At 42.7% G+C, this 24,034-nt stretch overlaps 1 protein-coding gene across 1 annotated transcript in view; it reads left to right on the top strand.

The window, feature by feature from the left end:
• The first annotated feature begins 331 nt into the window (after positions 1-331).
• LOC135552043 (ubiquitin-conjugating enzyme E2 E2-like) overlaps positions 332-24,034 on the top strand; it is a 69,169-nt gene continuing 45,466 nt past the window's right edge. The window contains exons 1-3 of the mRNA XM_064983416.1: positions 332-517; positions 1,977-2,180; positions 5,762-5,812. Of these exons, the coding sequence (XP_064839488.1) occupies positions 1,984-2,180; positions 5,762-5,812 (248 nt within the window). The 5' untranslated portion in view covers positions 332-517; positions 1,977-1,983. The remainder of the gene's footprint in view (positions 518-1,976; positions 2,181-5,761; positions 5,813-24,034) is intronic.

Raw genomic sequence — 24,034 nt, 5'->3', positions numbered from 1 at the left:
GAATTAATTCCGAATGCAATGTAGGTCTATCGACAATATTTCTATGAATTATTTTGAAAGAAAAACAATTCTGTATTGAAACCACATCCACTATCTTCCCTAGCTCGTCTGATAGAGTTTTCTGTGAACTTTTCTTGAACTTTGCAAATAAATAAAAATACCCTAACATATCAAAAGGACATTAGCCTATTCATTATATATTGTTAGGTTGGTTAACCGTTAACCCTCTACTGCCAATGCTTGTTACCCGATTTGAAAAGCCCAATACACACACACACTTGGTTGCGCGCACTCGTGTACTCACTGTGTAAAAAAAAGAGAGCGCGCGCTCAGAGGCGGTCCGGTTGTCTCATTCTCTCGCAGCCAGTCTGAGCGGATAACGAAAGCGAACGGAGAAACAGATCGAATAGAACGGCCGATCAACACACGGCATATAGCCTACTTCAACACACGGGATATAGCCTACTTCAGGGGTTGATAGAAGATTGTTTGCATCGACCGTCCAACTATTTGGAAGGTAATCTCTTTCTGAAACATTGTAACAACTGCACATTGAAAGTAACGTTTAAAGAGTCGATGGCCCGGGAGAAGAACGATATCCTCTTGGGGAGAGGGGGGGGGGGGTGTCTTTTGTGCGGAGACGGGTCTTCTTGATGTGGAAAAGCTTCACAGCTAATATTTCACTCAAGCTGCTTCGAACGTTTTGTGTTGTGTTTATCTTGAGGCTATGAGGGCACATGAGGGCTCTCCGATTACCGTTAGGGTGTTATTTTTTTAGGCCTTCTCAATTATGTGGAGTGCACGCGATATGACGGCTGCTCCCCCAGCAGTAGACCTACTGGATCAGTTATTCTGACAGCCCTACGTGACAACAGGGATTATTTACACACAAAAGAAATGTGCTCGTCCGTATGAATGACTGTGAGACCAATGCAACACGGGATTTGTTACTTTTTTTTAGCAGATTTTATCATCACGGTCCCGGTATAAAAGGAGAACACTGAAAGTGTTTAAAGAGCCGATGGCCTGGGAGAAGAAGATATCATCATTGAGGGGGGGGTTGTGTTACATTGATGTTACATTGATGTTAAATTATTGTTACAAAGTGTGCCCATATCTTTGATAGCCAAAACTCACAGTATTTTCAATTGACTTTAACTTGTCAAAGAGAGATGATTTATAGAATCAATAAAATAGAATATAAACAATGTTTTCTAAAAGATCATGCTTTGTGTTTTGTATGCTTAGCCTATTAACCTCATTCCTAAATTGCCTCAGTAGAAACCACCAATCTCTGTATCAGAAGAAGAAAATTAAATGTATCCAATTACTGTCCGTGTAGAATGTTGCCCAATGGATCCTGAATGTTCATGACCAAAGTGTGTGTGGTAGAACTGCACTTTGCAATAATTTGAAGATCTGTTATCTGTCATTATGCTCTGTCTGGAATGTGATGCTCATTTCAGCAACCATCTGCTCCTTTACAGTAGCCCCCCCCCCCCCCATACACACACTGCACACAACCCTCATTTACCCAAACAACTACTTCTCATTCTGTGAATGTTCAAAATACACTGCTTCACCTTGAGGGCTCATATGGTATGTTGGGAAATTACATTTCCTCAATGCGACCTTGTAGAAGGAGCTTTGATTATAGAGGCTGTAGTGTGAGCTGGTCCGTAAGGACAAGGAACCTGCCTTCCTTACTATAATGACCTTTAAAAGACTTGAGAGCTGGGAGGAGAACAGTATTTCATTCTGTTGGCTGTAGCTGGCTGGCTGTCTCTGGTGGTTTGGTTTTTAATACCGTACTTCTATCAGAATAGCTAAAGACTGAAGGACAACCACAGAACCAATAGTATTCTCACCTTCGACTGCTGTAGCTTTAGGCATGTGTGTAGGAAAACCCCAAACCCTTGACTAATCTGTGTGTGTGTGTGTGTGTGTGTGTGTGTGTGTGTGTGTGTGTGTGTCAGAGCCAGGATGTCCAGTGAGGTGCAGCCCAGCTCAAGGCCGGACGACAGTCCCAACACCAGTGGGGGAAGCTGGGACGTGGAGCAGAGAGAGGTGGCCCCTCCGGTTCAGGAGCAGGGTCAGGAGAGGGATCAGACAACGCCCAAGAAGAAAGAGGCCAAGATATCCAGCAAGACTGCTGCCAAGCTCTCCACCAGCGCCAAGAGGTAGATCTGCAATTCTCTCTATTCTATTCTGTTCAGGTAGATTGTGTAATGAAGTGTCCTTGACAGTCTTGGTCATATACAATATGCATGTAGTGCATTTATGGTTTTTGTGGAATTCCTTTGGAATACAGCTCAAGCTCAACAATGGACTATCCAATATACTGAATGTACAACACATTAAGAACACCTGCTCTTTCCATGACAGACTGACCAGGTGAAGCTATGATCCTTTATTGACATCACTAGTTAAATCCACTTCAATCATTGTAGATGAAGGGGAGGAGACGGGTTAAAGAAGGATTTGAGACATGGATTGTGTATGTGTGCCATTCAGAGGGTGAATGGGCAAGACAAACTATTTAAGTGCCTTTTGAATGGGGTATGGTAGGTGCCAGGCGCACCGGTTTGTGTCAAGAGCTGTAACGCTGCTGGGTTTTTCACACTCAACAGTTTACCATGTGTATCATGAATGGTCCACCAGCCAACTTGACACAACTGTGGGAAGCATTGGAGTCAACACGGGCCAGCATCCATGTAGAATATTTTCAACACCTTGTGGAGTCCATGCCCTGGAGAATTGAGGCTATTCTGAGGGCAAAACTGACTCTAGGAAGGTGTTCCATTCCGAGCCACAAATGTCATACGCAGTATAATACAGAGATTATATTGACTTAGATGTACCTTGAAGCAGTGGGTTTATTATAACCATCAATGGATTATGAAATGCAATGGTCTGAGGGACATTAGAGAAAAACAAACAAAGTGTTTGTGTCAGCGAGAGAACCCATGGATGAGTGACCGTGAGAGAGGGAGGCCTGCATGTTCTGTAATTGGTCCATTTCCCCCTGGATTCCCTCGTTCATTCCCTCGTTTATTCTTCCCTCCATCTGCTCTTAACAGCCTGCCGCCTTACCACGTAAAATTGCCCACCTCATGAGAAAATACTGTAGATAAAATTAGAGCGTCTTGTGCATTCAAGCCTGGGAACGACTTACTCCATAACCGCAGTAATTGTATTACAGTTATACAGCCCCTTGCAGAAAGAAGTCTTTTCCCACTGCCTGTAAGGAATAGTAGGGCACAATGATTTACCCACAGTCTCCTCTCATCATGAACCAGAGAGTTTATAATCAATACAAGCACACACAGAGGAGAGGAAGGGATCTGCTGTCGTTTGTTCTACTCTTCCTCCCCTCGCTCGCTCCCTGAGGTGTGGTGCCTTCCTGTCAGCACTCCTCTGTGTGTGTGTGTGTGCGCGCGTGAATGTGTGCACTCCTCCATGGCGTGGCAGTTGGAGAGGACCGAGGGAATGAGCCGACAGGGATGACAGGTGAAATGAAGAAAAGGACCACCTGAGGTTCTCTCCCGCTCTGAGCGGTGGTGCTGGTGAGTGGTGGGGTGCCATTTCTACTGATGTTGTGACACTTCCCTGTCTCCTGATGTTGGAAGGCTGCTTGTCGTTGTCCTCCACCATGGCTACAGTTGACTGTTTGTTTGGCTCATCTAACAGATAGTGTCAACAGTTGTTGTGAACATTGTGAATATATGATTTAGGGTCAGGGGCTGTATGTATTTAGTGTCTCAGAGTAGGATTTAGATCGGCACTCCTACTCTGAGACACTTAATACATTCGGAACCAGGATTATAGCTCAATCTGTAGTGTTATGATTATTCATTTGGTTCCGTTCCACTGTTCTGAACCAGCAAAATTATGTTCCGAACCGGTTCAAATCCCCAAAAAGTAACGGTTTATATCGTTCCTTTCTGTTCCTTTTTAAACCTCTGAAATCTATTTTCTTTAACATTTAGCTCAACATTAAATTACTTCACCAATCAGTGCGGATAGAGCAGCTTGCTATGGAGCGGGCAAGCTATAACTAGTTGTTTACATGCATTGGACAGACAAGTGTAGGGCCCGAGATGCAACTTAAATGTTGTGGGTGGTGAGCGAGCGAGAGAAGGTGGAGGAGGAGGCTTGAAGTGCTGGGCATCTTGTTATGACACGTATTATCTTTATTATGCCCACAGAATTATACCGAGGAGGAGCGGCTTCTATGAAGGAACTTTGAAGTGTCTTTGAACCTCAGAGAGGTGGCTTAACGTTGCACCAGAACTAGTTAGCTAACAAGCTTGTGTGTGTGTGAAGTGTTACCAGAATTTAAATAAAAACGTACCTTTTTATAGTTAATAAATCCAATGTGAAATGTTATAACTATAGTTTCCTTAACTAACATTGAACAAGTTCATTCATTCTTCTCTAATGAAAAAACTCTCTCCCTAATTATTGAATTTCTACATCAGTAAGCCACAGTAGCCTATGCTATGGAGGGGGAGGGGCTTGTAACCTACACACGCTTTGTTGAGATTTTTTTTTTGGGGGGGGGGGGACAGGAAATAAGACCCCTGTACGTAAAATAACATTATTAACCTTTTCTCATGCCTTTAAAATAACCGTTCTGTTTCGGAACAGTATAGATCACTTTCGGTCCCGGTTCTGATTCTGTCCCTATAAAAATGTTGTTCGTACTTAGGTTGTGTTCCCTGAACCAGTTCCAACCCTTTGGAGAGTAGCTTGTTGTCAGTTTTGGCTCCGTGTGAGTGGAATATTGCAGCCTTAATGACGGTGAAGTAACTGATTGTAAAAAAAAAACTGCACCTGCCTGTTGGGATCCTCAGAGCAAATCATTGGCATAGTTATCTAATGAGCAGTGCTGTGTACGGCAGTATAACATAATCCCTGCCCTGATCCCGTCTACTCACTATACTAAACCACTGTTTATTTATGTATTCTTCCATAAATACTTCCAACAGGGAGGGAGAGACTAAATCAAAATGTTTAGTTCACCCTGAGTCATTAAAATCCTTATCTCAATCTGTCTCATGTATTTGTCCAGAAAGCAGATATGACTCTTTTACACAGCAAGGCCTGTCTGATCTCAATGTCAATTTACACTTGCCCATGAAACTAGGTGAGGAATTCAACAGTGCGTCCCTATGTTGAGATAGTCTGACAAGACGTATTCCTGTATTCAATCACAATTCTAGGAGCTCATTAGGACATCAATGAGTTATTCAGTGTGTACACTTACAGATTGATTTTACTGGCAGACTTTATATAACACACGAGCTAGTCTGTTCTGCGTGTGTATAGCATTACACAGCCTCAATTCGTCAGGGCATGGACTCTACAGGGTGTCGCAAGCACTCCACAGGGATGCTGGCCCATGTTGACCCCAATGCTTCCTACAGTTTGTGTCAAGAACTGCCACAAACCGGCACCCTTCTACCATACCCCATTCAAAAGTCACTTAAATCTTTTTTCTTTCCCATTCATCCTCTGAATGGCACACATACAGCATCCATGTCTCAAGGCTTAACACTCTTCTTTAACCTGTCTCCTCCCCTTCCTCTACACTGATTGAAGTGGATTTAACAAGTGACATCAATATGGGATCATAGCTTTCACCTGGTCAGTCTGTCATGAAAAGAGCAGGTGTTCTTAATGTTTTGTACACTCAGTATATGATCTGTGTGTGTGTGTGTGTGTGTTCCACCACATGTAATTCCATCTCTTTCCCCAGGATTCAGAAGGAGCTCGCTGAGATAACCTTGGACCCGCCACCTAACTGCAGGTAGGAGCTTGTTGATTGTTTGTTTTATGACGCTCTGTGCGTGTGTGTGAGCCTGTTCCGCCTGTTTTATAGTGGTCTGTGCGTGTATATGAGCATGTTCCGCCTGTTTTATGTGTCTGTGACACCTGAAGCACTCTGTCAGTCTGTGCTGTGCATGGCATAGAAGGAAAGGGGATGGTGAAGGGCCTGTGCTATGTTGGCTGAGTCACTCAGATGAATGGTATACAGATAGCAACCTTATTGTAGTGTTGCCTGCATTTACAATGTGGTTTCTCTGTCTGTTAGAATGCTTTTCCTTCAATCTGCAGTCCAACTCATCCCAAACCATCTCAATTGGGTTGAGGTCAGGGGATTGTGGAGGCCAGATCATCTGATGCAGCACTTCATCACTCTCCTTCTTGGTCATATAGCCCTTACACAGCCTGGAGTTGTGTTGGGTCATTGTCTTGTTGAAACACAAATGATAGTCCTACTAAGTGCAAACTAGATGGCGTATCGCTGCAGAATGCTGTGGTAGCCATGCTGGTTAAGTGTGCCTTGAATTCTAAATAAATCACTGACACCAGCACAGCACCCCCACACTATCGCACCTCCTCCTCCATGCTTCATGGTGGGAACCACACATGCTGAGATCATCCATTCACCGACTCTGCGTCTCACAAAGACAGCGGTTGGAACCAAAAATGTCAAATTTGGACTCATCAGACTAAAGGACAGATTTCCAGCAGTTTAATGTCCATTGCTCGTGTTTCTTGGCCCAAGCAAGTCTCTTCTTATTATTGGTGTCCTTTAGTAGTGGTTTCTTTGCAGCAATTCGATCATGAAGGCCTGATTCACACAGTCTCCTCTGAACAGTTGATGTTGAGATGTATCTGTTACTTGAACCCTGTGAAGCATTTAGTTGGACTGCAATTTCTGAGGCTGATAACTCTAATGAACTTATCCTCTGCAGCAGAGGTAACTCTGGGTCTTCCTTTCCTGTGGCGGTCCTCATGAGAGCCAGTTTCATCATAGCGCTTGATGGTTTTTGCAACTGCACTCGAAGAAACTTTAAAAGCTCTTGAAATTTTCCACATTGACGTTAAAAACTTCTTATGGCTGTGGGCAGTATTGAGTAGCTTGGATGAATAAGGAGCCCAGAGTAAACTGCCTGCTACTTGTGCCCAGTTGCTAATATATGTATAGTATTAGTATATTTGGATAGAAAACACTCTGAAGTTTCTAAAACTGTTTGAATGATGTCTGTGAGTATAACAGAACTCATATGGCAGGCAAAAACCTGATAAAAAAATCCAACCAGGAAGTAGGAAATTGGAGGTTTGTAGTTTTTCAACTCTTTGCCTATCAAGTATACAGTGTCTATGGGGTGAACTAGATGTCAACAGTCTTTAGAACCTTGTTTGATGCTTCTACTGTGAAGGAGGGGGGGATGGGAGCTGAATGAGTCAGTGGTCTGGCAGAGTGGCATGAGCTTGTCACGCGCGTTCACGTGAGAGTTAGCTTGAATTCCATTGCATTTCTGAAGACACAAGAATTCTCTGGATTTATGTTAAAAACATCCTGAAGATTGATTCTATACTTCGTTTGACGTTTCTACGGACTGTTATTGGAACATTTCGACTTTTCGTCTGGCCTGCGCGTCATGAATTTGGATTACTGGGCTAAACGCACAAACAAAAAGGAGGTATTTGAACATAAATTATGGACTTTATCGAACAAATCAAACATTTATTGTGGAACTGGGATTCCTGGGAGTGCATTCTGATGAAGATCAAAGGTAAGTGAATATTTATAATGTTATTTCTGACTTCTGTTGACTCCACAACATGGCGGATATCTGTATGACTTGATTTGTTGTCTGAGCGCTTTACTCAGATTATTACATGGTGTGCTTTTTCGTAAAGCTTTTTTGAAATCTGACACACTTCTCCTTAATGCAACCGCTGTATCTATAATCCATGCATAATAGTTGTATCTTTTATCAATGTTTATTATGAGTATTTCTCTAAATTTATGTGGCTCTCTGCAAAATCACGGATGTTTTGGAACTACTGAACGTAACGTGCCAATGTGTATAAATATGAACTTTATCGAACAAAACATACATGTATTGTGTAACATGAAGTCCTATGAGTGTCATCTGATGAAGATCAAAGGTTAGTGATTTAATTTTATCTCTATTTCTGCTTTTTGTGACTCCTCTCTTTGGCTGGAAAAATGGCTGTGTTTTTCTGTGACTAGGTGCAGACCTAATAAAATCGTTTGGTGTGCTTTTCGTCGTAAAGCCTTTTTGAAATCGGACACCTTGGTGGGATAAACAACAAGTTTTATCTTTAAAATGGTGTAAAATACTTGTTGTTTGAGGAATTTTAATTATGAGATTTCTGTTGTTTTGAATTTGACGCCCTGCACTTTCACTGGCTGTTGTCATATCGATCCCGTTAGCTGGTTTCAAGCCATAGGAAGTTTAATGTCTTAAAGAAATGATGGATTGTCGTTTCTCTTTGCTTATTTGAGCTGTTCTTGCCATAATATGGACTTGGTCTTTTACCAAATAGGGCTATCTTCTGTATACTCCCGCTACTTTGTCACAACACAACTGATTGGCACAAACACATTAATAAGGAAAGAAATTCCACTATTTAACTTAACAAGGCACACCTGTTAGTTGAAATGCATTCCAGGTGACTACCTGATGAAGCTGGTTGAGAGAATGCCAAGAGTGTGCAAAGCTGTCAAGGCAAAGGGTGGCAACTTTGAAGAATCTCATATCAAATCTATTTTGATTTGTTTAACACTTTCTTTGGTAACTACATGATTCCACGTGTTACTTTATAGTTTTGGTGTCTTCACTATTATTCTACAATGTAGAAAATAGTCCAAATAAAGAAAAACCCTTGAATGAGTAGGTGTATCCAAACTTTAGACTGGTGCTGTGTATAGTGTACCTATCAGAGCTGTCTGAGTTGTGAGTCACAGCAAGAGTAGAAAGAGAAGTGATTGGCCAGTGTGTTCACTACTAAGATCAATCTAGTAATGTTGCTTGCTCACTGCTGTATTTGCTCCGACTCCCACGGCTGGGAAAGGCACTCTTTCACCATTTTCAATCCACACACACACTGGCTAAGCAATTATAGTTGATTTTACACTAAGTCATAGTGGTAGGGGGGCACAATGCTAAAATTCACGCCTGTCAATCAAGAGTTTCTGTGTGTTTTCATTGTGTGGGTCTTTGGCGAGTCAGCGTTTGTTGTCGGAGAGACTGACGCCTTGGGGAAGTTGTGTGTGTGAGAGAGAGAGAGAGAGAGAGAGAGAAGTGTTTGTATGAGCTGAGAAAGGTGAAGGTATGGGTGATTGAGAGAAAATAAACTTCATGACTGAAAACACTCCCGTCACGGAATTAAAACTATTTCCCCCTCGTTAGAGTGTGTTTGTTATACCTCTCTTAGCGTGAGGTGTAGCCCTCGGCCTCAGCTATGGATAATCTCAATGAAGCATGCTATTATATTAACTGACAAAGGGAGAGGGGGGAAATAGATTTCATGGGGAGACATTTGTATTGAAAATTACATTTGTATGAAAATGTGTTATTTGAAGGATGTCCATTCTGAAAGCAGTTTCATGATGAATGGATTCACTTCGCATCAGGCAGCGGCAATTTCGTCACCTCAGAGAGGTGTGTGTGTGTGTGTGTGTGTGTGTGTGTGTGTGTGTGTGTGTGTGTGTGTGTGTGTGTGTGTGTGTGTGTGTGTGTGTGTGTGTGTGTGTGTGTGTGTGTGTGTGTGAGAGAGAGAGATGAGTGAAGAATTGGCCACAGACTGCTGGAGTATCTTTCAGTACAGTGCACTGTGAGGAAGAGCTCTCACACAATTGTAGATTTATGTATTGAATCCCTTTTGGGGTGTTTTGTTCATTCTTACAGAAACAGGCCCAAGCTCCCCTCCAAGTCTTCTATAAACCCATGTGGGGTTTTCTAGTGTTTGGTTTGTAAAAGTCGACACAACAATTTAACATTTCAACGCGTATTTTGTAAGATAAAAGCAATGTGTGATTTAATATTTTTCATACTTTTGGCCATGTAGTTTATGTGGACACCTGCTCATAGAACATCTCATTCCAAAATCATGGGCATTAATATGGAGTTGGTCCCCCTCCTTTGCTGCTATAACAGCCTCCACTCTTCTGGGAAGGCTTTCCACTAGATGTTGGAACATTGCTGCGGGGACATGCTTCCATTCAGCCACAAGAGCATTAGTGAGGTCGGGCACAGTCGGTGTTCCAATTCATCCCAGAGTTGTTTGATGGGGTTGAGGTCAAGGCTCTGTGCAGGCCCAGTCAAGTTCTTTCACATTGATCTCGACAAACCATTTCTGTATGGACCTCGCATTGTGCACGGGTGTGTTGTCATGCTGAAACAGGAAAAGGCCTTCCCCAAACTGTTGCTACAAAGTTGGAAGCACAGAATTGTCTAGAATGTCGTTGTATGCTGCTGCATTAAGATTTCCCTTCACTGGAATTAAGGGGCCTTAACAGCCCCAGACCATTATTCCTACTCCATCAAACTTTACAGTTGGCACTATGCATTCGGGCAGGTAGCGTTCTCCTGGCATCCACCAAACCCAGATTCTTCCGTCGGACTGCCAGATGGTGAAGTGTGATTCATCAATCCAGAGAATGCATTTCCACTGCTCCAGAGTCCAATGGGGGCGAATTTTACACCACTCCAGCCGACGCTTGGCATTGCTCATGGTGATCTCAGGCTTGTGTGCGGCTGCTCGGACATGGAAACCCATTTTGTGAAGCTTCAGACAAACAGTTCTTGTGCTGATGTTGCTTCCAGAGGCAGTTTGGAATTCGGTAGTGAGTGTTGCAACCGAGGACGATCATTTTTACGCGCTTAGGCACTCGGCTGTTCTGTTCTGTGAGCTTGTGTGGCTTACCAGTTCACGGCGGTGCCGTTGTTGCTCTTAGACATTTCCACTTCACTTTCACAGCACTTATAGTTGAGCGGGGCAGCTCTAGCAGGGAAGAAATTTGACCAACTGACTTGTTTGAAAGGTGGCATCCTATGACGGTGCAATGTTGAAAGTCACTGAGGTCTTCAGTACGGGCCATTCTTTTTCTATGGAGATTGCATAGCTGTGTGCGTGATGTTATACACCTGTCAGCAACTGGTGTGGCTGAAATAGCCGAATCCACTAATTTTAAGGGGTGTCCACATACTTTTTTAGTGTATATGGCTGCAATACACCATAAGGATAATTTATGGTAGCCTACACAACACATTAGAAGCAATGGAGGCTCCTCGGAGGTTGGAGAGGAGGACAATGTCCCTAAGTGAATGTCATAAAAAGAGAAATTGTGAAACATTGAAATAATTATTTTCAAATAAAACTATACAAAATATATTCATGTCACCAAATAATTGATTAAAACACACTGTTTTGAAATGAAGGTCTAGAGTAGCCTTAACGGCATTCTGTAGGGTAGCACCATGGTGTAGCTGGAGGACAGCTGGCTTCCGTTCTCCTCTGGGTACATTAACTTCAATACAAAACCTTGGAGGCTCATTGTTCTCACCCTCTTCCATAGACTTACACAGTAATTATGACAGGTTGGAGGACATCCTGCGGAAGTTATCAGAGCTCTTGCAGCATGAACTGACATGTTGTCCACCCAATCAGGGTCAGAGAATGAATATAGTACTGAAGGCATAAGCTCCAGCTCGCCAGCACTGCAGTGCATAAAATGTAAAAAGGAGAAAGACCAATAGTTGAAGAGTTTTGAACAAATGTAATTATTTAACAGCAGAAGCGAGAGGCTATATTTTGTTGTTTTATTATTTTTCACTTAGCTAGTGAATACATCTAGCTAGTTAAGCCTATTCAAACACCGGGCTAAAACAGAGAGGGATGCTATGTTAGCTAGCTGGCTATGGCTATCCAACACTGGAACTCTTCCAAGTCAAGGTAAGCTTTTGGTTTTATTAATTTATTGCCCCCAGGGCCCGGCGGTGTAACTGCTTGCTGACTGTAGGGGGCACTGAAGTCCACAAGCGAAGAGTAAAGGTGAGAGCATAGATTTGAGAAGAGAATTATACAAACAGCATGATAAATTTGCTCATTGTATTCTTTAACCTTTTTTTAACTAGGCAAGTCAGTTAAGAACAAATTCTTATTTTCAATGACGGCCTAGGAACAGTGGGTTAACTGCGTGTTCAGGGGCAGAACGACAGATTTTTACCTCGTCAGCTTGGGGATTTGAACTTGCAATCTTTCAGTTACTAGTCCAACGCTCTAACCACTAGGTTACCCTGCCGCCCCTTTTATGTGACTGTTATGATAGTGAACTGTGTTTGCGTGTGATCAGGGTTGTATTCGTTCCACCGATTCTGTTGAAAAATGTTTGTTAAACGAAACAAACGGAGCGAAATGGGGATAAACATACCGGAATTTATCCAAACCTCTTGTTTGCAACTGCTGGACTAATAATTACATTGTAGATCAGCTAGATTTAGGCAAGAGTGTGCAAGGCAGTATTGAATGTGTCACTGTCACCTTGATTACTCAAAATTCTCTCGACTTCTGCACCCAGTTACATTGTAAACTTTCATTCATAGGTTAGGTTGTAGCAACCTCATGATGGGTATAGGGAAAATTAGAGTATCGTGTAGTAGCCTAAACCTATTGATGTCACATTTGAGCTGGGTGAATGGAATGTGAATGACAGTCATCCAATATTCTGTAATAGAAATATGGCCATGTTCCTAAAAAAAACAATATATTGTCCTCCCTCATCCCAAATGTCACCAACCGCCACTGATTCAAATATACAAGGCTAATCCTTCTTGGTTTGTACTGTGTTCCTTTCTATAGAGCAACAGGTAGAAACATCCACCATCTGTTTATCAAAGGCTGTGTGTTCTGCCTGTCCTCACAGACGTGACTAATTGATGTGACAACGGTATTAATACTCACTGTAAATGAGGACAGGAAGGGTGAGAGGCATATGTGTGGAGCGGACACTGACGCTCGTTAGCTTCTCTTTATTTTTTCTCCATCCTTCTCCTTCTGCAGCGAACCACTTCTGTTCCTCCTCATTTCAATAAAGCACAACTATCACTCTCCCTTCCTCGCTCTCTCTTTCTCTTCCTCCCCCTCTCGGTCTGTTTTTCATCCCTATTTTAAAGAGAGGAGAGGGAGTCGTGATACTTCCCCCTTGAGAAAATAAAACATTCTAACTTTCAACAAAACGTGTCTCATTTTAAAGAATGTATTTGGCAATTAGCCTTGTCCAACACAGGACTAAGATTGAATCGTACTACACCGGCACCGATGCTCGCCGGATGTGTCAGGGCTTGCAAACTATTAGACTACAAAGGGAAGCACAGCCGCGAGCTGCCCAGTGACACGAGCCTACCAGACAAGCTAAATTACTTCTATGCTCACTTTGAGGCAAGTAACAGTGAAGCATGCATGAGAGCATCAGCAGTTTTGGATGACTGTGTGATCACGCTCTCCGTAGCCAATGTAAGTAAGACCTTTTAAACAGGTCAACATTCACAAGGCTGCAGGGCCAGACGGATTACAAGGAAGTGTAATCCGAGTATGCACTGACCAACTGGCAAGTGTCTTCACTGACATTTTCAACCTGTCCCTGACGGAGTCTGTAATACCAACATGTTTCAAGCAGACCACCATAGTCCCTGTGCCCAAGAACACTAAGGTAATATAATAATATAATATAATAATAATATAGGTAACCTTCCTAAATGACTACCAATGTGTAGCACTCATGTCTGTAGCCATTAAGTGCTTTGAAAGGCTGGTCATGGCTCAAATCAACACCATTATCCCAGAAACCCTAGACCACAATACAATTTGTGTATTGCCCCAACAGATCTACAGATGATGCAATCGCTATTGCACTCCAAACTGCCCTTTCCCACCAGGACAAAAGCAACACCTATGTGAGAATGCTATTCATTGACTACAGCTCAGCGTTCAACACCATAGTGCCCTCAAAGCTCATCACTAAGCTAAGGACCCTGGGACTAAACACCTCCCTCTGCAACTGGATCCTGGACTTCCTGATGAGCCGCCTCCAGGTGGTAAGCGTAGGTAACAACACATCCGCCACGCTGATTTAACACGGGGGCTCTCAGGGGTGCGTGCTCAGTCCCCTCCTGTACTTCGTTCACTCATGACTGCATTGCCAGGTATGACTCCAACACCATCATTAAGTTTGCCAATGACACAACAGTGGGCGGCCTGATCAACAACAATGATGAGACAGCCTATAGGGAGGAGATCGGAGACCTGGCCGTGTGGTGCCAGGACAACAACCTCTCCCTCAACGTGATCAAGACAAAGGAGATGATTGTGGACTACAGGAAAAAAAGGACCGCCCCTATTCTCATCGACGGGGCTGTAGTGGAGCAGGTTGAGCGCTTCAAGTTCCTTGGTGTCCACATCACCAACAAACTATTATAGTCCAAACACACTAAGACAGTCATGAGGGGGGCACGACAAAACCTATTCCCCCTCCATAGGTTGAAAAGATTTGGCATGGGTCCTCATCCTCAAAAGATTCAACAGCTGCACCATCGAGAGAATCCGGACTGGTTGCATTACTGCCTGGTATGGCAATTCCTCATCCTCCGACCGCAAGGCACTACAAAGGGTAGTGCGTACGTCCCAGTACATCACTGGGGCAAAGCTTCCTGCCATCCAGGACTTCTATACCAGGCGGTATAGAAAAAAATGGTCAAAGACTCCAGCCACCCTAGTCATAGACTGTTCTCTCTGCTACCGCACAGCAAGTGGTACCGGAGCGCCATGTCTAGGTCCAAAAGGCTTCTTAACAGCTTCTACCCCCAAGCCATAAGACTCCTGAACAGCTAATTAAAGGGCTACCCAGACCCCTCTTTTATGCTGCTGCTACTCTGTTTATTATCTATGCATAGTCACTTTAAACACTACCAACATGTACATATGACCTCATACCTCAACTAACCGGTGCCCCCGCACATTGACTCTGTACCAGTACCCCCTGTATATAGTCACGTTATTGTTATTTTACTGCTTCTGTTAATTATTTGTTACTTTTCTTTTCTATTTTTTTTTAACTTAACTTCTTAAAGCATTGTTGGTTAAGGGCTTGTAATTCACTGTAAGGTGTTGTATTCGGCGCATGTGACAAATAAAATGAGATTTGATATGTTGAAAGGAAGCAAGCCAAGCATGCAGGACGTGGATGATATTATGGGATGTTATGGGGATATTTTCTCTTGTTTAATCAAGTTTGTCACCCGAGCAGAGAGTAATTAATTGAATGTGACAAGTGCTCTGCAAGTCTATGTAAATACCGTGTGTGTGTGTGTGTGTGTGTGTGTGTGTGTGTGTGTGTGTGTGTGTGTGTGTGTGTGTGTGTGTGTGTTAATTACCATTTCCTTTCATGGTGGTCCTGGCAGTGTTTTGATAAGAATCCCCTTTGGCAGAAGGAAACAATGTGGATCCCCTGGAGGATTGCTCTCTCTCCCTCCATCCATAATCCCAGGAACATTGTGTGTTGTTCCAGATTAATCAATTCTAAATGAACACTAGTGGTAAGTGATGAAGTGGAATAGAAAGCATTGAGGCATACCGTAACCGAGAACTACAGAAGGAGAAAATATCTCATTCCACACTGATTTTCAGGGCGGTGGTAGTGTGTGATTGACTAATATAGGCCTCAAATTCCTTTGCAGTGTAATTGACTTACATCAGTCTCCCGGTTTCAGACATAATCAGATATGAGCATTCAGATGGGAATGTTATCATCTTGTTGATAATAATATACACTGAAGGTACAAAACATAAGGAACACCTTCCTAATATTGTGTTGCACCCTCTTTTGCCCTCTGAACAGCCCTAAGTTGTCCAGGCATTCCACAGAGATGTTGGTCCATGTTGACTCCATTGCTTCCCACAGTTGTGTCAAGTTTGCTGGATGTCCTTTGGGTGGTGGACCATTCTTGATACACACGGGAAACTTGAGCGTGAACAACCCAGGAGCGTTGCAGTTCTTGACACAATCAAACCGTTGCGCCTGGCACATACTATCATACCCCGTTCAAAGGCACATCTTTTGTCTTGCCCATTCACCCTCTGAATGGCGTACACACACAATCCACATCTCAAGGCTTTAAAAAATCATTATTTAACCCGTTTCCTCCCCTTTATTTACACTCATTGAAGTGGATGTAACATTAATAAGGGATCATAGCTGAACCTACCAGGTACAATGAACCTACCAGGTACAACCTCAAATCTGTAAACACAGGCACCCTCATAGATATCATCCTAACCAACCTGCCCTCCAAATACACCTCTACTGTTTTCAACCAAGATTTCAGCGATCACTGCCTCATTGCCTGCATCCATAATGGGTCTGCAGTCAAACAACCACCCTTCATCACTGTCAAATGCTCCCTAAAACCAGACACCTAGGTATTTGTAGTTGTCCACATATTATAAGTCAGAACCGTCCAGAGTAGTGATACTGGACGGGCGGGCAGGTGCGGGCAGCAATCGGTTGCATTTAGTTTTACTCGCATTTAAGAGCAGTTGGAGGCAAAGGAAGGAGAGTTGTATGGCATTGAAGCACGTCTGGATGTTAGTTAACACCATGTCCAAAGAAGGGCTAGAAGTATACCGAATGGTGTCGTCTGCGTAGAGGTGGATCAGTGACTCACCAGCAGCAAGAGCGACATCATTGATGTATACAGAGAAGAGAGTCGACCTGAGAATTGAACCCTGTGGCACCCCCATAGAGACTGCCAGAGGTTCAGACAACAGACCCTCCGATTTGACATGCTGAATTCTATCAGAGAAGTAGTTGGTGAACCAGGCGAAGCAGTCGTTTAAGAAACCAAGACGGTTTAGTCTGCCGATAAGAATGTGGTGATTGACAGAGTCGAAAGCCTTGGCCAGGTCGATGAATACGGCTGCATCTTATCGATGGCGGTTAAGATATCGTTTAGGACCTTGAGCGTGTCTGAGGTGCACCCATGACCAGCTCTGAAACCAGATTGCATTGCGAAGAAGGTACAGTAGGATTCGAAATGGTCAGTGATCTGTTTGTTAACTTGGCTTTCGAAGACCTTAGAAAGGTAGGGTAGGATAGATATAGGTCTGTAGCAGTTTGGGTCTAGAGTGTCTCCCCCTTTTGAAGAGGGGGATGATCGCAGCAGCTTTCCAATCTTTGGGAATGTCATACAATACGAAAGATAGGTTGAACAGGCTAATAATAGGGGTTGCAACAATTTTGCAGCTCTTTCAGAATCTCAGCTATCTGGATTTGGGTGAAGGAGAAATGTGGGAGGCTTGGGCGAGTTGCTGTGGGGGGTGCCGGGCAGTTGACAGGGGTAGGGGTAGCCAGGGGGAAAGCATGGATAGCTGTAGAAAAATGCTTATTGAAATTCTCAATTATAGTAGATTTATCGGTGGTGACAGTGTTCCCTAGCCTCAGTGCAGTGGGCAGCTGGGAGGAGTTGCTCTTATTCTCCATGGACTTTACAGTGTCCCAGAACTTTTTGGAGTTTGTGCTATAGGATGCAAATTTCTGTTTGAAAAAGCTAGCCTTAGCTTTCCTAACTGCCTGTGTATATTGGTTCCTAACTTCCCTGAAATGTTGCATATCACGGGGGCTATGTGATGCGAATGCAGTGAACCACAGGATGTTTTTGTGCTGATCAAGGGCAGTCAGGTCTGGTGTGAACCAAGGGCTATATCTGTTCCTGGTTCTACATTTTTTTGAATGGAGCATGCTTATTTAAGATGGTGGGGAAAGCACTTTTAAATAATAACCAGGCATCCTCTACTGACTGGATGAGATCAATATCATTCCAGGATACCCCGGCCAGGTCGATTATAAAGGCCTGCTCGCTGAAGTGTTTTAGGGAGCGTTTGACATAATTGAGGGGTGGTCGTTTGACCACAGACCCATTACAGGCACAAACAATGATCGCTGAGATCCTGGTTGAAGACAGCAGATGTGTATTTGGAGGGCTAGTTGTTTAGGATGATATCTATGAGGGTGCCGGTGTTTACGGATTTGAGGTTGTACCTGGTAGATTAATTGATCATTTGTGTGAGATTAAGGGCATCAAGCTTAGATTGTAGGATGGCCGGGATGTTAACTTCTTACGGATCATTGGGACGCTAGCGTCTCACCTCGACAACATCCGGTGAAATTGCAGAGCGTGAAATTCAAATTACAGATATCGTAATTATAAATATTCATAAAAATACAAGTGTCATGCATTATTTAAAAGCTTAACCCCTCTAGGGTATGTGGGACGCTAGCGTCCCATCTGGCCAACATCCAGTGAGATTGCAGAGCGCCAAATTCAAATCAGAAAGGCTCATTATAAAAATTTGGAAAACAAAACATATTTTACATAGGTTTAAAGATGAACTTCTTGTTAATCCAACCAGGGTGTCAGACTTATAAAATGCTTTTTGGCGAAAGCATACCTAGCCCAGAACATACATAGCCCAGTTGACAAATTATTACAAACAGTAACCAGTCAAGCAGAAGCATTACAAAACTCAGAAATAGAGAGAAAATTAATCCCTTACCCTTGATGATCTTCATATGGTGGCACTCAGAAGACATTAATTTACTCTAAATGTTCCTTTTGTTCGATAGTCTCTATATCCAAAAACCTCTGTTTTGTTCGCACATTTTCTTCAGTAATCCACAGGCGCCATCTCAGTCAAATCAGGCAGACAAAAAAATCCAAATTGCATCCGTAAAGTTCATAGAAACATGTCAGACCATGTTTATATTCAATCCTCAGGTTGTTTTTTAGCCTGAATGATGTATAATATTTCAAGTGGACAATAATGTCGTCAATATAAAAGGTAAACAAGAAATGCACTCTCTCGGGATTGCGCATGAAAAAGCTCTGTGACACGTCAGGGTCCATTCATTCAGACTGGTCTTACTCCCTCATTTATAAGAATACAAGCCTGAAACCATTTCTAAATCCTGTTGACATCTAGTGGAAGGCATGGGAACTGCAAATTGAGTCCTAAATCAATGGATACTGTAATGGATTGAATAGAAAACTACTAAAAAAAATAAAAAAAACTTTTTTTCTTTAAATACTTCCTGACTGGATTTTTCTCAGGTTTTCGCCTGCCATATCAGTTCTGTTATACTCACATACACTATTTTAACAGTTTTGGAAACTTTTTTGTTTTTTTCTATCCAAATCTACCAGTTATATGCATATCATGTCTTCTGGGCCCGAGTAGCAGGCGGTTTAATTTGGGCATGCTTTTCATCCAAAATTCCGAATCCTGCCCCCTACCCTAGAGTGGTTAACTTCTTGTTAATCCAGCCGCAGTGTCAGATTTCAAAAAGGCTTTACGGCGAAAGCACACCATGCGATTATCCAAGGACAGCGCCCCGCACACAAAAGCAAAATAACAAATGGTCCTTTTGTTCGATACAGTCCTTCTTTATATCCCCAAAAAGTATTTCATTGGCGTCGACTCTAATCCACCAGTTTCCCTCGTTCAAAATTAATACAAATGAATCCCGTAAATGACCAATAAACGTCTTCCAAACATATCAAACAATGTTTCTAATCAATCCTCAGGTACCCTAATATGTAAATAAATTATTAAATTTAAGACGGAGAATACCGGAGACCATTACTGAAGATAAATAACGAAGTACATGCACTCATCGGAACGCGCCACAAACACAACAGCCAAAATGGGAGCCACTTACTAAAACTACAAATTCTAGCTCATAAAACAAAGACGAGCCTTAAACTCTTTCTAAAGACTGTTGACATCTAGTGGAAGCCATAGGAACTGCAATCTGGGAGGTATTCCTTTTATATTCCCATTGACAGCCATAGTAATCAAGGGTGAGCTGAAAAAAAGAAATTCTGGATGGATTGTCCTCAGGTTTTTGCTTGCCATATCATTTCTGTTATACTCAGACATTATTTTAACAGTTTTGGTAACTTTAGGGTGTTTTCTGTCCAATATTACCAATTATATGCTTATCCTTGCATCTGGGCCTGAGTAACAGGCAGTTTACTTTGGGCACCCCATTCATCCAAACTTCCGAATACTGCCCCCTAGCCCGAAGAAGTTAAGCATGTCCCAGTTTAGGTCAACTAACAGCACGAGCTCTGAAGATAGATGGAGGGCAATCAATTCACATATGGTGTCCAGGGCACAGCTGAGGGCAGAAGGTGGTCTATAGCAAGCGGCAACTTGTTTCTGGAAAGGTGGATTTTTAAAAGTAGAATCTCAAATTTTTTGGGCACAGACCTGGATAGTAAGACAGAACTCTGCAGGCTCTCTGCAGTAGATAGAACTGCCAAAGGGGGCGGAATTTCAATCTTTCGGAAAATGTTATAGTTAGGGATGGACATTTCATGGTTTTTGGTGGTCTTCCTAAGCCAGGATTCAGACATGGCTAGGACATCCGGGTTGGCAGAGTGTGCTAAGGCAGCGAATAAAACAAACTTAGGGAGGAGACTTCAAATGTTAACATGCATGAAACCAAGGCTTTTGCAGTTACAGAAGTCAACAAATGAGAGCACCTGGGGAATGGGAGTGGAGCTAGGCACTGCAGGGCCTAGATTAACCTCTATTTCACCAGAAGAGCAGAGGAGTAGGATAAGGGTATGGTTAAAGGCTATAAGAACTGTTCGTCTAGTGCGTTCGGAACAGAGAGTAAAAGGAGCAGGTTTCTTCGCGCAGTAGAATAGATTCGATACATAATATACAGACAAAGGTATGGTAGGATGTGAGCACAGTGGAGGTAAACCTAGGCATTGAGTGACGATGAGAGCGGTATTGTCTCTAGAGACATAAATTAAACCAAGTGATTTCCCCACATGTGTGGGATGTGGGACAAGAGGGCTAGCTGAGGCATATTGAGCAGGGCTGGAGGCTCCACAGTGAAATAAGACAATAATCACTAACCAAAACAGCAATGGACAAGGCATATTGATATTAGGGAGAGTCATGCCTAGCCGAGTGATCATTGGGTCCAGTGAGTAGCTGGGTGGGCTGGAGACACGGTGATTCAGACAGCTAGCGGGCCGGGGATAGCAGGCTAGCAGAAGGGCCTTAGAGGGACGTCGCAACGGAGGAAGTCTGTTGTAGCGGTTATGTCGGCAGACCAGTCGTGATGGATCAGCAGGGGTCTGTGTAGTAAAAGGGTCCAGGCCAATTGTCAAAATAGGTATAGTATGCCCAAAAAATTGTCTGATGACCACTTAAGCTAACAGTCCGTTATGTTTGAGACAGCTAGCGGGCTGCGGCTAGCAGGTGGGCATTCAGGGGACATCGTGACGGAGGAGCCTGTTGAAAAAGCCCCTCTAGGCAGATTACGTCAGTAGTCCAGTCGTGATGGATCGGCAGGGCTCCGTATTGGCAATAAAAGGGTTCCAGGGATGCATGAGAGTATGTTGAAGTTGGGGTTAAGAAAAATATTTCAAAAATATATGTGAAGAAAAAATATATTAAAAGATATATACACGGGACCAGACAAAGACAAAAGATGCCTGACTGCTACGCCATCTTGGAAGACTATCTACGTTGACTGTGCCTTTAAACAGCTTGGAAAATTCCAGAAAATTATGTCATGGCTTTAGAAGCTTCTGATAGGCTATTTGACAACAAAATTTTAGTCAGTTGGAGGTGTACCTGTGGATGTATTTCAAGGCCTACCTTCAAACTCAGTGCCTCTTTGCTTGACATTATGGGAAAATCAAAAGAAATCAGCCAAGACCTCAGAAAAAAATGGTATACATCCACAAGTCTGGTTCATCCTTGGGAGCAATTTCCAAATGCCTGAATGTACCACGTTCATCTGTACAAACAACAGCACGCAAATATAAACACAATGGGACCACGCAGCCGTCATACCGCTGAGGAAAGAGACGCGTTCTGTCTCCTAGAGATGAATGTATTTTGGTGTGAAAAGTGCAAATCAATCCCAGAACAACAACAAAAGGACCTTGTGAAGATGCTGGACAAAACGGGTACAAAATAATCTATATCCACAGTAAAACGAGTCCTATATCGACATAACCTGAAAGGCCGCTCAGCAAGGAAGAAGCCACTGCTCCAAAACCAAAAGATCGTACTTTTTAGAGAAATGTCCTCTGGTCTGATGAAACAAAAATAGAACTGTTTGGCCATAATGACCATCGTTATGTTTGGAGGAAAAAGGGGGAGGCTTGCAAGCCAAAGAACACCATCCCAACCGTGAAGCACGGGGGTGGCAGCATCATGTTGTGGAGGCGTTTTGCTGCTGGAGGGACTGGTGCACTTCACAAAATAGATGGCACCATGAGGGAGGAAAATTATGTGGATATATTGAAGCAACATCTCAAGACATCAGTCAGGAAGTTCAAGCTTGGTTGCAAATGGGTCTTTCAAATGGACAATGACCCCAAGCATACTTCCAAAGTTGTGGCAAAATGGCTTAAGGACAACAAAGCCATCACAAAGCCCTGACCTCAATCCTATAGAAAATGTGTGGGCAGAACTGAAAAAGCATGTGTGAGCAAGAAGGCCTATAAACCTGAATCAGTTACACCAGCTCTGTCAGGAAGAATTCACCCAACTTATTGTGGGAAGCTTGTGGAAGGCTACCCAAAACGTTTGACCCAAGTTAAACAATTTAAAGGCAATGCTACCAAATACTAACTGAGTGTATGTAAGCTTCTGACCCACTGGGAATGTGATGAAATAAATAAATAATTCTCTCTACTATTATTCTGACATTTCACATTGTTAAAATAAAGTGGTGATCCTAACTGACCTAAGACAGGGAATTTTTACTAGGACGAAATATCAGGAATTGTGAAAAACTGAGTTGTGTGTATGTAAACTTCCAGCTTCAACTGTATTAACTATAATTTATTCACATCACTGAAATAAAATATTTCAGTTGTTGTGTATATAACATTGTTTTATTTGATTACGTTATTATTTAATTCCACGTCTTCATCTCATCTCTATAGAGCTGCTGTCTGACAAAATCACAATTTTAGGAGTTCTTCAAGTTAAATAAGGCATACTTTTATGATTGCTGAATACCAACTATCAATCACTTAGATAATGTATTTTCAGGTATAGATACCTCCCGACGCAACTTCTTTCCATCCCACTCTAGATAGAGAATTCTTCTGTCTGTTATCTCTGGGTTTGCCCGACACTAACCAAGCGTAGTAGGCGTAAAAGAAACGCACCGACGTGCAGTGGATTATGGTCATTGTAGTTAACTATCACGTTTTCTGCACTAAACTATGTAGAATTCTGCCCTGTTGGAAACTACCACTCCCTACAACATCGCACAGTTCGGGCTTGATCTGATGTATCTCTAGAGAAACGACACAATGAGCGCATTGAGCTCACTGAAAAAAACGCTGAAGGAAATGTAATTCAAATAATTGAACCAATGTTGGTCAATTAGTTGTTTAAAAAATAATATTAACTGTAATTATACATACCAAACAGTCATTTCAACTTCTCTCAGGTAGAAAGTGGTCTAAATGTATAAATAGAACACCCTCACATACTGTATCAACATGATCAAGTGTCTGCTGCTGACAGTGACTTTTTTTAAATTAAAAACAGTCAGTATTAGAATTTAATATGAAGAGCGTGTACTTTGCAGATAGTGAATGAGTGGAGTCTGTTATTGACTACGGAGGGCATATTTTTTGAGTTTTTACAGCTAAAACAATAAACCAGAGGCAAGCTATACAAGGAAATCCCAGAGCCCACTGGGAGACTAAAAGTTCAAGCACTTTGTCATTTTTAACGAGAGAAGAACGTCATTGTAAAAATGACTTCATCAGACACCCAGAGAGGGAGAGAGAAATCGAGAGAGAAAGGGAGATTAATTAAACAGTCAATTTGGAAGTATTGGAGTGCAACTAGTCTTGTTATGGTATGCTGAGCATTCCACGTTCCACATCATTAGGCTCTCTCTCAGCCAGGAGGGTAGGGTGTTATTACTATAGAATTCTAACAGAATTCCATCGAAGGGAGTAATATGTCACCCCAAATCAGCAACATGTTTTAAATGTTCTTTATGACTCTTCATGGATAGTCTCATCGGTGATTTATGTCTAGAGTTCAAGGGGATGTTTTGCGTCTAGCCTCTACTTTTGAGGTGGGAGGGGGGGGG

Source organism: Oncorhynchus masou, chromosome 13, assembly GCF_036934945.1.
Source record: "Oncorhynchus masou masou isolate Uvic2021 chromosome 13, UVic_Omas_1.1, whole genome shotgun sequence".
NCBI lineage: Eukaryota > Metazoa > Chordata > Actinopteri > Salmoniformes > Salmonidae > Oncorhynchus > Oncorhynchus masou.
Note: the sequence above shows the minus strand (reverse complement) of the source record. Positions and strands in the feature narration are given on the sequence as shown.